The sequence below is a fragment of the Juglans microcarpa x Juglans regia genome, chromosome 2D, assembly GCF_004785595.1.
Source record: "Juglans microcarpa x Juglans regia isolate MS1-56 chromosome 2D, Jm3101_v1.0, whole genome shotgun sequence".
NCBI classification, from domain to species: domain Eukaryota; kingdom Viridiplantae; phylum Streptophyta; class Magnoliopsida; order Fagales; family Juglandaceae; genus Juglans; species Juglans microcarpa x Juglans regia.
In genome coordinates this window covers 38,375,928-38,390,059 of record NC_054596.1, presented here as the reverse complement: position 1 = coordinate 38,390,059, position 14,132 = coordinate 38,375,928, and the positions used below count along the sequence as shown (strand labels likewise).

General features: G+C 35.3%; 2 protein-coding genes across 3 annotated transcripts; both read right to left on the bottom strand.

Annotated features, from left to right (window-relative positions):
• Positions 1-2,505: 2,505 nt before the first annotated feature.
• Positions 2,506-3,457, bottom strand: LOC121248085 (EG45-like domain containing protein 2). Of its 2 annotated transcripts, XM_041146440.1 has the most exons (3): positions 3,291-3,455; positions 2,846-3,149; positions 2,506-2,620 (listed from the first exon to the last, which is right to left on the bottom strand). In XM_041146440.1, the coding sequence occupies exons 1-3, from the start codon at positions 3,403-3,405 to the stop codon at positions 2,614-2,616; spliced, it is 426 nt and encodes a 141-aa protein (XP_041002374.1). In that variant the 5' UTR covers positions 3,406-3,455; the 3' UTR covers positions 2,506-2,613. The 2 variants fall into 2 exon arrangements, with proteins under 2 accessions (XP_041002374.1, XP_041002375.1); XM_041146441.1 differs by lacking the exon at positions 2,506-2,620 and having other exon boundaries at positions 2,740-3,149; positions 3,291-3,457.
• Positions 3,458-4,840: 1,383 nt separating this feature from the next.
• Positions 4,841-13,540, bottom strand: LOC121249111 (26S proteasome regulatory subunit 8 homolog A-like). The gene is made up of 9 exons (XM_041147784.1): positions 13,174-13,540; positions 11,994-12,091; positions 9,389-9,613; positions 9,205-9,267; positions 8,934-9,097; positions 8,297-8,453; positions 8,114-8,212; positions 6,698-6,808; positions 4,841-5,333 (listed from the first exon to the last, which is right to left on the bottom strand). The coding sequence occupies exons 1-9, from the start codon at positions 13,376-13,378 to the stop codon at positions 5,193-5,195; spliced, it is 1,263 nt and encodes a 420-aa protein (XP_041003718.1). The 5' UTR covers positions 13,379-13,540; the 3' UTR covers positions 4,841-5,192.
• Positions 13,541-14,132: the final 592 nt, after the last annotated feature.

Below are 14,132 nucleotides of genomic sequence, written 5' to 3'. Positions count from 1 at the left end.
CAAATTCTCAATAGTAGGCAAATATCTTGCTATTTTCTTAGAGGGGAACATCTCTAACTATGAACGACGGTTACCATATTAATCCCTAGTCCCTATTAGATGGCGCGATTTCATGGTGGCAAGCTTATATAGAGTATGTTGGTGGTTTTTCGACTAATTAGACTTCTCGTATGGGCCTCCAATGATATTGTTGGGGCCATTAAACGGGGCTGGAAATAACTCTCCACTCTCCATTTTGATTCTAAAATACAAACCACTTTCTTTGATTTCACAGAGTACTAGGTTTAGATTGAGATTGACGACTTTAAATTGTGGGCCCATTTATAAATACTGATAATCATGTCCTCCCAGCTCGTATATTCTCGATCGGAAGGAAATGTAACATAGGCGGTGCATATATCATTAATTAAGAACATTTTTAGACATCAACTTATAGTCGCAGCACACCTCATAATATATATATATATATATATATATATATATTTTTTTTTTTTTTACCACAGCACATCTCGTACATAAGGTATGCTGCGGCTATGAGCTGATGCAAATATATTTTCATTAATTAATGTAGCCAACTCCAAGTATCTGGGCATTGAAAAAGTTAGCTTTATCCTTACTAACATCAACAAAAACTTTCCCTTTAATTTCTAAATATATACGAAGCTTGGTTCGTACGTGGCAACTGCAAGACAGAAAAAACAGTTTTCTTGAGGGTTCAGACTTGTTCGGGATGATGATGATGATCAGGTTTAATTTCTCAGTGGTTGCATGAGTTTGAACACAAAACCAATATTAATTTTAAAGTCATGATACTTTTACATCCAATCCATGCAAAATCATGTAGATAAATGATCAAGGGATCGAAAACCAACATCATGATCGATCATGATATGTACTGGATTTTGGGTGTTGACTATGTACGTACGTGCTTTATTACTATTTTATCATAAATTTTGGAAAATCAGTTGACTAACTTGACTACTCATCATCTTTCCCTTTCACCATCCCTTACTGATGTGTACGCTACGATCACAAAAAAATTTATAAGTTGTTATAATTTTATGTAATATATAATATAAAATATTATATCAAGTTACGCTAATTTATAAATTTATTTTTATAATAAAAAAAAATAATCAAAATATTTCTCATACACATTTTGTTCCGTTCATTTTAAATTATTTATCCAAATTAACACATTTTATTTTTTTTAGTAATCAAGATTATATCATGTTAATTATTTAAAAAGAGAATTAATAATTATTAGATCGGCCAAAACAATTTGTGAATGAATGATTTCTTATTATAAGAAGTTTTTATTTGTCTTAAGGATCGGAAGTAAGTGATCAGAATATTATATATTTTGATCAGATTTTTGTGGGTCAAGTTATACATTAGATCAGAATGGATTTTAGTTGAAAAGGAGAAAAGATATATAAAAAGTAAAGAAAAAACAAAAACATATGGCATGGAAGTCAGAGTAGCTAATTTGTTAACATATGGAGAAAACTAGGTAGATGGGGATCAGATTTGGAATTGGAAATAACAATAATAATAATAATAATAATAATAATAATAATAATAATAATAATAATAATAATGATGCAAGATTAAACTTGTTTTTCACGTTCATATAAAATTCTTTGAAAAGCGTGCCTGACTACATGATGTTTTATATTTTTCTGATCATATACTACTCCCTTACTTCAAAAGCAATAATCTAGTTTGGATTCGAAAATAAGTTGTGATAAATTATAAATATTAGTGAGATGAATTGTGAATAATAATAAAATTTGTGAGTTAAAATTAATGAATAATAATAAATAGTAATAAAATAAATTGAGATAAATTGTGAATCTAAACAGGGTCAATATGCAGCAAGGAGATCAATGATTGGTGGTGGAGACCCACATACTGATCTTGTCCCTCCCTCGTATACATGCATTAATGGGAATGAGAAGTTGTACGATTAAAAAAATAATTATAAAAATAAATACATAAATTGATATGATTTATATGATACGTTAAATTTATTTTATAATAAAAGTAATTTTATAATCTAATATATTACATCAAATTATATCAATTTGTAAATTTAATAATTTTGTAAATTTTTTTTTTTTTTTAAGATAAAGCATTTCTATATGGAAATTGTTTTGCTTTCCTTATGCCAAGTCCTTTATTATATATACAGGGTACGTCGAGTATTCAGCAGCTATAGATATTTCATCAGGACTTCAAATGATCGACGTTGCGTAAATGTTTAGGACAAGTTGACGTTGAAAGTTTCCTAAACCAAGAAGCACGCAAGAAACTTCCCCTACAAACAATCAAAGCAGCTTCCGCTGTTTGATTTGTAGTATTATTTATTAATTTAATAAAACTCCATCTAACGTACAATGATAGACAATTCATGAGATTATTATATATATATATATATATATATATATTTACGAATTAATTGTTGAAAACAAAAGAAAAGAATTCCATACACGAAACGTAGTCTAGTCACAATTATCACATGATTCATCTTATAATTCTTGGTTCTCTGGCTACAATCTTCATGCCGTGAGGGGGATGGACACGAATCAATCCCAGCCATTTTCCATATCATCATACCCTACACAGAAGATCAGATCATGATATATATATATATATATATATATATATATATATGCAGAGTACTTTCAGAATTCTCATATAAACCATAGCGCAAAGATATTCAACCAGCCAAGCAAAAAAGGAAAAAAAATTAAATTAAATTAAGGAGATAATAGTCTTTGGTTTTTAGATCAGAATTCTCAAATATCCCTGGCTTCGAGAAGAAGAAGAAGAAGAAAATTACTGCTGAAATTCGATGTTGATGGAAGTAACAACAGATGAATTTGCAATAGTCTGGAAAGCTGTTCTGGACAAAACTATGGTGGAACCATTAACTGATGGCAAAGAAGGTGCTGTTCCAATATAATCAATGATCCTAATCTGAATCGTCTGGCCTTGAACACAGGTGCCCAGCTGTGAAGCACTGATGCACCTCACCAAGTATTGCCTCCCGCACGATGCCCCATTGTCCCAAATCCCATCGCCGGCCGCCGCGAACAAGTTGCTGGAAGGGAACTGAGATGGATCGCTCCCAAAACATTGAGTGGCTATATATAATATATATAAAGATTGATCATCAGCAAATTGTTGTGTGAGATAGACATGAGATCAGTGCATTGATGAAGGCTATGTAATGCATGGTCGTAATTAATACTGGTTTTGTGTTTCTGAAGGTCGTAATTACTTACGTGAATATGGGGAAGAATACCGGGCTGCAGTGCCAACATCACCATGGGAGATACGGAAGAACTGGGAGATTAAGATGATCAGGGACAAGTACAACAATTGGAGGAATCTCGACATTATTTCTTCTAAAGCGTGTGAGGAACCTAAAGCTAACGAGAGGATAGGCTCCTTTTTTAATTTGTGCCACAGACAGGGCCGGCGCCATTTAGGCCATTGCCTGTCCCACGGTCCCGCCCTATGTAAGGTCCTTAAACAAAAAGATGAGAATTTTTTTATTTTTTTTTAAATAAATAAAAACCATTTCATTAAATAAAATTTTATATAATTTTATATTTTTTAATGTGTGCAATGACCTATAATATTAAATTTAATATTTAATATAATAATTTATATTTTATTATATTATAATTACTAATGATTTATTGAAATTTCACTTTAAACTTCAATTTATATGGAGCCGGCCACAAATTAGAAGTAGAAGATACTATTCCAAGTCAATGGATCAACTGACTATATACAAACCCAAATAATAAAAAAAGGAAGGGTGTACGTAAGGTGTGGGGAATCCTTCTTCCTACGATCGATGTTAAAAATTAGTGTGGAAATTCCTTTTCGTTCCATAAGCATGTGGATGTGTTTGAGCTCTGTAAAATATTTGCGTCAATGACCTTTCCAGATCATAGAGATGGAGGACATGATGGTCCATCTGCAAATTCCTACGGCCAAACCACCCTTTAGGATAAGCATTAATTAATAATTAATAGCAACCAACACGTTGACTTTGTATTGTATGATCTCTTTTAGATATGAAGAGAAACTTAATACAATAAATGAAGGTGGTTGTACTTCGCTATAGCCTATCAAAGCTTGCATGTTGACTATTGATTTATAACCTCGAGATTAGATGCATCTCGTCCTCCCAAAAACAAAGCAAACCAACTGATTATATTTTTACATATAGATAATAGCATAAGAGATTATTAATTACGTACACTAGAAATATAGATGACGTGGTATTTATATTTCAACACAAAGAGATTAGTTATTTATATTCTCGAGGACCCCTTTTCGAATACGGAGAGGAAGACTGTAAATTATCACGGAAGCACGTTGGAAGTTGCTCAGAAGACGGACATAAATAAAAAAACAAAAAATAAAACTTGTTGGAAGTTGTGAACTGTGAAGAAATAGACAACATGGTTGACAAAGTCAAACGTGAGAGCCATGAATGAACACAACCAACCTTGGTCAGCAATAGTGGTCGGATATAACTAAAAAAAAGAGTGTGGGCCGGATTGATGAGTACCATCACACCCATACGTTTGATCATAATTGTGTCCCGGGAGACTCCACGTTTGGGCCTCCTCGAACATGCAAAAAATTATGACACTTTCTCTACCATTCAGAAAGAGACACTCCTAGTTAGTTCTAGATTCACAAGTCAAGAAATTATAGAAATCCTCGCCCGCTTAATAATCCCTTTCCACAAGTTCCGGAATTGAGTCTTATAATTGCCAAAAATTATGGTAGTTCTCAGCATCCACCCAAGAGATTAAAAGAACCTAAACTTTTTAGCCTATCATTTCTGTTCTATTGCAAGTAGCAATCGTTGTCAAGGAGCTTTAAAGTCAGATATCACAAATTAGCAGCACATGGAGAACATTTGAGAATAATATCTTACCAGAAAAGATGGAATCAAATAAAATAAACAAAGATGCCGGAGGAACTGATGTTCCACGACTAAAGCAGGCACCGTCTTTTTGTTTTCATATCCATGCAAGCTCAAAGAACAATACGTAATACATGGAAGAACATCGCTGCTGGCCTTGTGTCAATGACAAAGCCACAGCTCAACGCTTCAAGGGAAGGTTGGGATAGAGAGGATGGAACATATTATACCACTACTACTTCCACAGCTTCCGCAGCGACATGTTTTTCTCAGTTTCCTTCTTCATTACCTTCGCCACTGCCATTTCAAAATCTTCCTGTGTTACATGAACCCTCCTCTCCCTTAGAGCAAACATCCCAGCTTCCGTGCACACAGCCTGTACACAAAAATTAAAAAAGATGTGTAAACTGTAAACACAATCCCAAGCACCCAATGACTAACGTGATCCCTCTTTTACTGTTTCTTTAACAAGTAATTGCTCTTTTACCATTAGGAGAGCAGCAGTGAAGAACATGTATTATGTTAAAAAAGCATTAAGACGACTGTACTGAACATACTGTCCAGATCCACACCAAGAGAGTTGAGCACTATTTATGCCAATAGAATGAAATAAAGGTGATTTCAAAGAAAAAAAAATTGCAGCAAGATCAGAACAAATGCAACGTAACGGCCAGAGATTCAACATGCTCAAGCAATAACATCTGCTTACCTGGCAACCTGCAACATTCTTAACATAACATTTCACCAAATAATCTGTAGTGGGTAGCTGTACACCCACAGCCGCCCATGGATGAGGTAAATTATCTGGCCGGGGAACTAGCCAATCATGTGGGGACAGCCAGGTTCTTCAAACTCCGGCTGTGGATATATAGGGCTTCTTCAAGAGATACCACTGGACTCAACCGTCTGGCTGAAACTGAACCGGACCAAACGGTTCTGGCCAGCTTTCTCCAGCCCTGGCTCCGTCAGTGGTTTAATCCTTTCAAAATCCAATGGTTTTTGGTCAGGCCTTGGTTTCTGTACTTTGAAAAACCGAACCAAGCCTAACCGACGGCAAAATTTCAAATATTATTCAATATGTCGGAAATGAAACCCAGCCGGTGATCTAATATTTCTCTCCTCTCTTCTCAGTTTCTGAGCTTCTCTCCAAACCAAGAACACCAGAACACACTGACGACCGACCGTCAGAGTTCACATGGGTGGGCAGCCTGACCCTGGGACGGTTTGGCCTGGTCAGGTCAGTCTGAAGAGAACAAACCCCTTGTGGTTCAGTCTTTGGTTTGCACCCTTACACTGATACCTTCCCCAGAACTAAAACAGTCTTATTTTGTTGTTTATAAGTAAAACAGTTTATTTTATTTTTTTTCTTATCACCATCAAAGATTAATTCATCTAAACAGTTCATAACAACAACAAAGGGTTTTGCTCAAGTTCACATCTTTTGCTGCTTTTATAAACAAAGAATATCTCTAAAAATCAATATAAGATTTGGCTAAGTTATGATTCAAATATAGAAGCACCGGTAGTTGGCAGATGAATTAATGAAAAAAAAGGTTCTGGCAAGGTATCAATACACTTGACAAGATCAAGTGAGTTTAAACATCATATACAAAAGGATTTCAAGTTCAACCAAGGAATTACAAGAAAATCACCAAATAATATCCATTTATCCACAACCATATACGGTTCAATCAAGAAAGAAGTAGATAATATCTATGGCCTGGAGACATGAAACATTACCTTAAGCTCTGCACCAGATGCACCATTCATCTTCTCTGCTATTTTCTTCAAATCAATTCCACGCATTAAATTCATTCTTCTTGAATGTATTTTTAATATATCCAAACGAGACTGCATTTTATTAACAACACAAATAATGAAATGCAATTTGTAATAATAACATATTGTTACCATGCTAGAAATGTATTTGTGACAAAGCATGTTATAGGGACCAATTGCTATATTGATAAATGCGTTTGTTCATATCATATTAGTCAAAAACAAAAAAACAAAAACACCAGAAAGGTGCATATTCCATCTGATTGCCAGTTCAATTAACATAAATTATTAATGAAAATAGGCATGGCCCAAGTACATGGGACATATACGACAGCGACACCTAATCATGATTGTCTAGACATAGAAGGCCGTTGCAAGTCAATTGTGGTATAAGAAAAACAACATTTCAGTAGATTAAGGGCATGCTTGGATGCTTGGAGTATCTCAAAATTTTGTGAATAGTAGTGAAATAATTTGAGTGAAGATGTTCAAATATTATTGTATTGGAGTTTGTGAAAGTGAATAGATAAAGTTAAAAAGTTGTTTGAATATAATTGTTTTGAAGTTTGTAAAAGTTGTATTGATTTTTGTGTTTGAGTAATGATTAGATGAAAAGTTTAATATTTGAAATAGAGCAGTATCTTATGTTCAAGTGATGCTTGGGAATGAAGTTGTGAGAAATTTTGGAAATTTGGAGAATTTTGGGGATGTTTGGTGTTGTCCAAACATGCCCTGAATATTAGTCCTCAACCATTAAGAGATAGAAGTGACTATGTTCCAATCACAACAGAAACAAACATGCGACATACAAATTACAAAGTAAAATTACGGAGTGACTAAGGCCATGTTTGAGAATTGAGATGAGTTGATAACATCTCATCTCATCTCAAAACTTCTCATAATTTCCTTCCTAAACATCACTCAAACACAAAACACTTGTCAATTTCAAAACTTCAAAATTTTCATCTGATCATTACCTAATTATTACAATTTTTCCACATTTCCAAACAAAACACAAAAAACAATACAACTTTTTTAAGTTTCAAAACAAAAATTATATTCAAACAATTTTTTAACTTTAAAATATTTTTATTCAACTTTTTCTCTCCTTTCCCAAAACTCAATAAAACATCTAATTCAAACCATTTCACTACTATTCACAAAATTCTCATCTCATCTCATCTCATTACCCAAACATGTCATAAGTTCCAAATCAAAACAGAAACTGAGGATATAAACAGTTGCACATAAATTACAAAACAAAGAATAGCAAAAGCACTTATTATGGAGAGTAAGGGAAAATATTGACATATGAACATATCCATACAAAAGTACATTCTAAAACGCATTCATGCTGGTAGAATCACTGTGACACACCTCCGCATTAGGATTAGGGAATTCAATCTTCCTGTCGATTCGCCCTGGCCTAAGAAGGGCTTGATCGAGAATATCAATCCGATTGGTGGCCATCAACACCTGTCAACAACGCAAGTAATTTTAGGTAGATATCACATGAAGAATATTACCCAAAACTAAACTACCCAACCTGCATCCCAGTACCTTGATCTTGTTTGATGCTTCAAATCCATCCAGCTGGTTGAGAAGCTCCAGCATAGTTCGCTGCACTTCACTGTCACCATTGCCACTACCAGATTCCATTCGAGCAGATCCAATACTGTCAATTTCATCCATAAATATGATAGATGGAGCATGTTCTCTGCCAAATAACAAAGGGAGAAATTCATATACAAAGTGATAACTATAATGTATAGATCACATAATAATTTTTTGGCCTATTCAGACTAAATAGATTATAGAGAGGTAGACTAATGAATGATTAAAGGTAATTACACGATGGAAGTACTTCACAAAAAGAGAGATTTCTCCAATATCACAAATTCTATGATGCTCCAAAGTAATTCCTGGATATACATGTATATAGGAACCACATTTATTTCATAGATGAAATTCGTAGATAAAACAAAACACAGCATTGCCCAGAGAATCTTTTCCTAATCTAATTTTCCATAAACCAAAGCAAGCCTAACTAGCTACAAAAAAATATAAATAAAAATTCTGATAAGAAACATAAAAATAAATGGAGACAAAAGGGTGCCATGGGTGAATATTCTAAAGAATTAATACAACATTGCCAGGAGAAATCAAGTGAGTGAAAGATGAAGAAGATCAAGCAAACCTGGCCATAACAAAGAGTTCCCTAACCATTCTGGAACCTTCTCCAATGTACTTCTGAACTAATTCAGAACCAGAAACTCTGATGAAAGTACAATCGGTATGATGGGCCACTGCTCTAGCCAACAGTGTTTTCCCCGTACCAGGTGGCCCATACAACAGAACACCCTATTATTATGAGAGAGAGAGAGAGAGAGTCAGGGAAAACCATGAGCATCAGTGTCAATTAAGTTAAAAAAAGAAAAATTCATGACACCTTGGCAGCATTAAATTACCTTCGGTTGAGCTATTCCAAGACTCTCAAACAATTCAGGATGTTTAATTGGAAGCTCGATCACCTAGAAAGATAATTACAAATCATGAATAAACCATTGTATCATCAACAACCTATAACTTTCTGACCAAAGCCACAAAAAAAACATTGGGGGGTAATGCAGAAAGAAAGTGCATGAGAGAAACCTCCTTTATCTCTTTAATTTGCTGGTCAAGACCACCAATCATATCATATGTAGAATCGGGAACTTTTTCAACTTTCATAAGGTTGACCAATGGATCGACTTTGCTTGGCAAGATTAAATGAAGAACATAGCTGTCATTACGGAGAGCAACTCTAGTTGATGGAGTGATCTTTGTGATATCAATATTTTTATCAATGTCAACGACATATTTCCCTTCAGGATGAACCTGAGAAAACGAAATGCAACATTAGGTTAAAAAATGTATCGATGCCATATATATCCACTGATATCAAACCATTCGTTCTCACTAGTGTATTCCTCATTTTCTTTTGATAAGTAAGAAGAAGATTTATTAGAAACGAACGTGTAGGCTAAGCCCATATACACAGGAAGGATACAAAAGACAACACCTAAGTACATTCTAGGGAACAGAAGGTGGCATCAGAAAATCATGAACGGAAGATCCGTCAATCACTAAAGCAGAAAACCAAAACAGCAAAGAGTGCACAAAGAAGTCCATTGCTCCAAAGTACGCTCCTTGTCGTTAAAACATCGCTCATTCCTTTCCATCCAAATGCACCACATGAGACACAAAGGAACCATCGTCCAAGCCGCATCCACTTGAGTGCAACCATGAAGCCCTTTCCAGCATGCTAGAAGATCAACCACTCCAAGCCAAGCCGATTCTACCAAAAATGTCATCCCATAAAGCCCTTTCCACCTCACAATGCAAGAGTAGATGATCCATAGTTTCCCCATTCTTTTTACACATGAAGCATCAATCCATAACAATAATACACTGCTTCCTTAAATTATCCAATGTCAAGATTTTCCCAAGAGAGCCAGTCCAAGTGAATAAAGCAACTTTGGAAGATACATGAGACCTCCAAATACACTTCCAAGAAAAAGGAGGACTATTATTATTATTATTTTGATGTCAGAGAACCTCTCCAAGGTAGGGCCCTTCGGACCCACCCCTGCAAAGTAAACCCCGGTCCCGTGCACCGCACCCTCGAAAGTTTCCCTACACAGAACTGGTTAAATCGCTGGTTTTTCACCAGGAGGTGTGGCCCCTTGAGATTGTTTGCACCCAAGGGGATTTGAACCTTGGACCTGGGGGGAGCATACCCCCAAGCCCAAGGCCTTTACCACTTGAGCCAACCCCTAGGGGTTGCAGGACTATTATGAGAAGTCAACAACTTATAGTACGAGCAAACACAACTTTTTACCCCCCATAGACTTCCACAACATCTTGTCCTCATCATTACCACCAAACCTCAAAGAGTATAAAAAAACTGTAAAAGGCTGAAACTTCGTCAATATCCCAATCATGTATAGGTCTAGTTAAACAAATATCCCATTGGATTGAGGCATTAGAACAACAAAGCAAATAAAAAACAGTAGCATACCGATTGGCATCATTGAAAGATAACTGGAAACATACTATCGAGGGCTCAATCACCACACCAAATGTCAAACCAAAAACAGATCCTAGCTCCCTCTCCAACATCAAAACTAACATGACTAACAAAACTCTCCCATCCCTTTCTAATGAATTTCCAAAGTCCCACACCATAAACCCCCTGAACTTCATTAGAGCACCAACCCCCCAAGCACTTCCATACTTCCGATCAATAACCTCCCTCTAAAGTGACTCTCCTTCCGATTAATATATCCATAGCCACTTCCTCAATAAAGCCTTATTAAATATCCTCAAGTTACAAACCCCCAACCCTCCAACCAAGATAGGAGAACAAACTTTTTTTTTTTTTTTTTTTGATAAGTAGGAGAACAAACTTTATTCCAACTAACAAGATGGAATTTAATTTCCTCTCCCATACCACCCCAAAAAAAAGCACGAAACAACTTATCAATCCGGTTAGCCACCCTTGTAGGCAATGGAAACAATGAAAGAAAACAAGTGGGACGATTGGACAGGGGTACTCTTAATAAGAGTAACCCAGCCCCCTTTAGATAAATATAGCCGCTTCCAACCAGCCAACATTTTCTTGACTTATTACAATGGACCAACAACATTGCCTCAACTCTCCATTTGAACCTTACCTCCATCATGAAGATACAGAAGACTCGTCTATCTAAATCAATATTTTGAGCACATACAAATGAAGATATCACTTTATATGTAACACAATGATCTTTAATACCTAACACTCTAAATATAAGCATAGTTTCAAAGACATTCATTAGATTGATAGATTTATGATGATCCATCAAGAAAAAGCACTACGCTTGGTATAGAAAATGATTGTCCTGCAAACCAAATTATTAAAGCACGATTCAATACAATAAATTGAACCTAAGCACGTGAAAATATGAACAAAGGGGTCTTTAATCTTCATACAGGCATTGAATGCAATGAAATTGTTAAAAGTGAAGCAGCAAGTTTATATTAGAGTGCTTATCATAAATAAAATAAAAATAAAACTAAAGATAAAAAATTTACTTCTGAGTGCACCTAGATGGATAGAGGAAAGGGAGCGGTAACTTCAGTTGAAAAGTCCAAATTCCAAACATTATGATATGGAAATCCCAATTCATAGTCAGTTTCCTTATTTATAAACTATTAAGACAGGAAGACTACTTACCTTAACTAAAACCTTATTCTTCCCCATTACTTTGACAACTTCACCGACATATGATCCAGGTTCTTGGAGTAACTGCAGTTCTTCCCTAAGCATCCTCACTGCCAATTTTTCATATTTAGATGATGTTATCAATCGAATAGAACAATAAATCCCAACCATGTTTTAAAGAAGACATCTAAAAGAATAGAAAACACAAAGCAATCATCTGCTTCTTGCATTCCATAAACAGCTAGGACATTGAGGAATATTCAGAAAGACATTTAGGGATTTATTCTAGATTCTATATTTGTTCATTCCATTTGAAGAAAGGAAATATCCCACAGAAACGATCACTCTTTCAGTTGTTGAATCTCTCATTGATTGATCAATGTGTGATATTCCTTCCCCAGTTTAAACGAATATAGAACACAAAGCAATCATCTGCCTCTCACATTCCCTAAACAGCCAAGACATTGAGGAATATCCTGAAAGGCATTTAGGAATTATATTTGCGTTTGTTCCATTTGAAAAAAGAAAGCATCCCAACAAAGCTCTTGTTGATTCAATGTGTGATATTCCTTCCAAAGTTAGAAAACTAAGGAAACTGACTAACTCGTAACCGTTTGAGAGCATAGTTTTACCTATTTGTGAACAAGACTCAGTGCCATCTTTCGTTTTGGAGTTAAAGGATAAATTCCACACACTCTTAATAGATACAACTGATTACCATCAATACTTGTGTTATTATGCAATCGTGTTCAAATGAATCCTTCAATCTTAATGTCTACCCACTCCTCCCAAATGAAAAGAAAAAACCAAAGCGCACCCCATGAAGACAAAAGTCCATCTAATATGAGCTTTTAATGGTTATTTATCACTGAAATTGTTTTGAGAACCTCTTTAAATTCCCCTGATTCCATCGGACAAGCCGCCTTAAATCCCATTCTTGAAATTACTGATCTTTTCAGATTAATTTTTTTCCATTCCGGACTCAAATCCTAACTATCGTTTTAGCAGACAACCCGAAGCCTCACCAAAATCTCCAAACAAATCAATCCTACGTGATAACCGAAAAGAATACCAAAAATCTGCGAAGAAATCCACATCTAACCCTAGCCAACTAGAAATCACAAGTAAAATCCATTATATCCCCAACAGAATCAGGGCTAGGGTTAGGATTAAGGATTCCAAATAAGATTACCTCTCGAATTGAGCTCGTTGCGCTGGGCCTCGAGGCGGTTGAGATTGTGGGTCTTTTGTCGGACCTGGAGCTGGAGCTCGTGGATGTGCTGAAGGTAGTACTGCCTGAGCCCCTCGCCTTGCTTCGACGGCTTGGCCGAGCACGTCTCCTCCGCAGCCGTCACCGTGGACTCAGGTTGCTTGGTTTCCACTCCGACCGTCGCCATTGTCTAGGACGTTTACTATCGCGGGTTACGATTCGAATCTGAATGCGACAGCCGTTTGGAATTCGATCTTTCCTAAGTAGTTCGGTTTGGTAGCTCGTGTCGGTGTTCTTGAGCCGCGAGTTCCCGTATATACTACCCTTCCATTTTGTTTTCTTCTGCAAAAATATATTCACGATTAATCGCCGCGTAATAATTTAAAAATAATAATAATAGTTGTTATTTTTGTTTAAATGATTATGTAATATTACTATATTATTTCTTCTATTTTATATCATCGATCTTTAATTTATTATTTTCAAAGAAAAATCTACTTATAATTAACATACTTAGTATACACATTTAAATGATTTGGATCATACAATTTACACCAATTTAAAAAATATAATAATTCATCCAATATTTGATAAAAGAAAATTGCTATAAACACAAAAGATCCCACAAACTAACATGACATTATGCCACGTCAACTGTTTTCTTCTCTTTTCATTCCCCCGCACCCCAGTCCCCCTCCCCTGCCTAACCTGAGCCCTTGATGCTGAACAAAATTTAAATTAATTTCGATAGCTAGTTTCAATAGATGATTAACACAGAGAAAACAAAAGATTCGCCCAAAACAACAGAGAAAAACTCTGAAAATTATTGATTAATAATAAAATTTGAAATTATTTTATGAAACCCACAAATCAAACTTAAATAGCTGTAAAATTCGAAATTATGAAGATTTTTCCAAAAATAAAAAAATCTAAATTGTTAT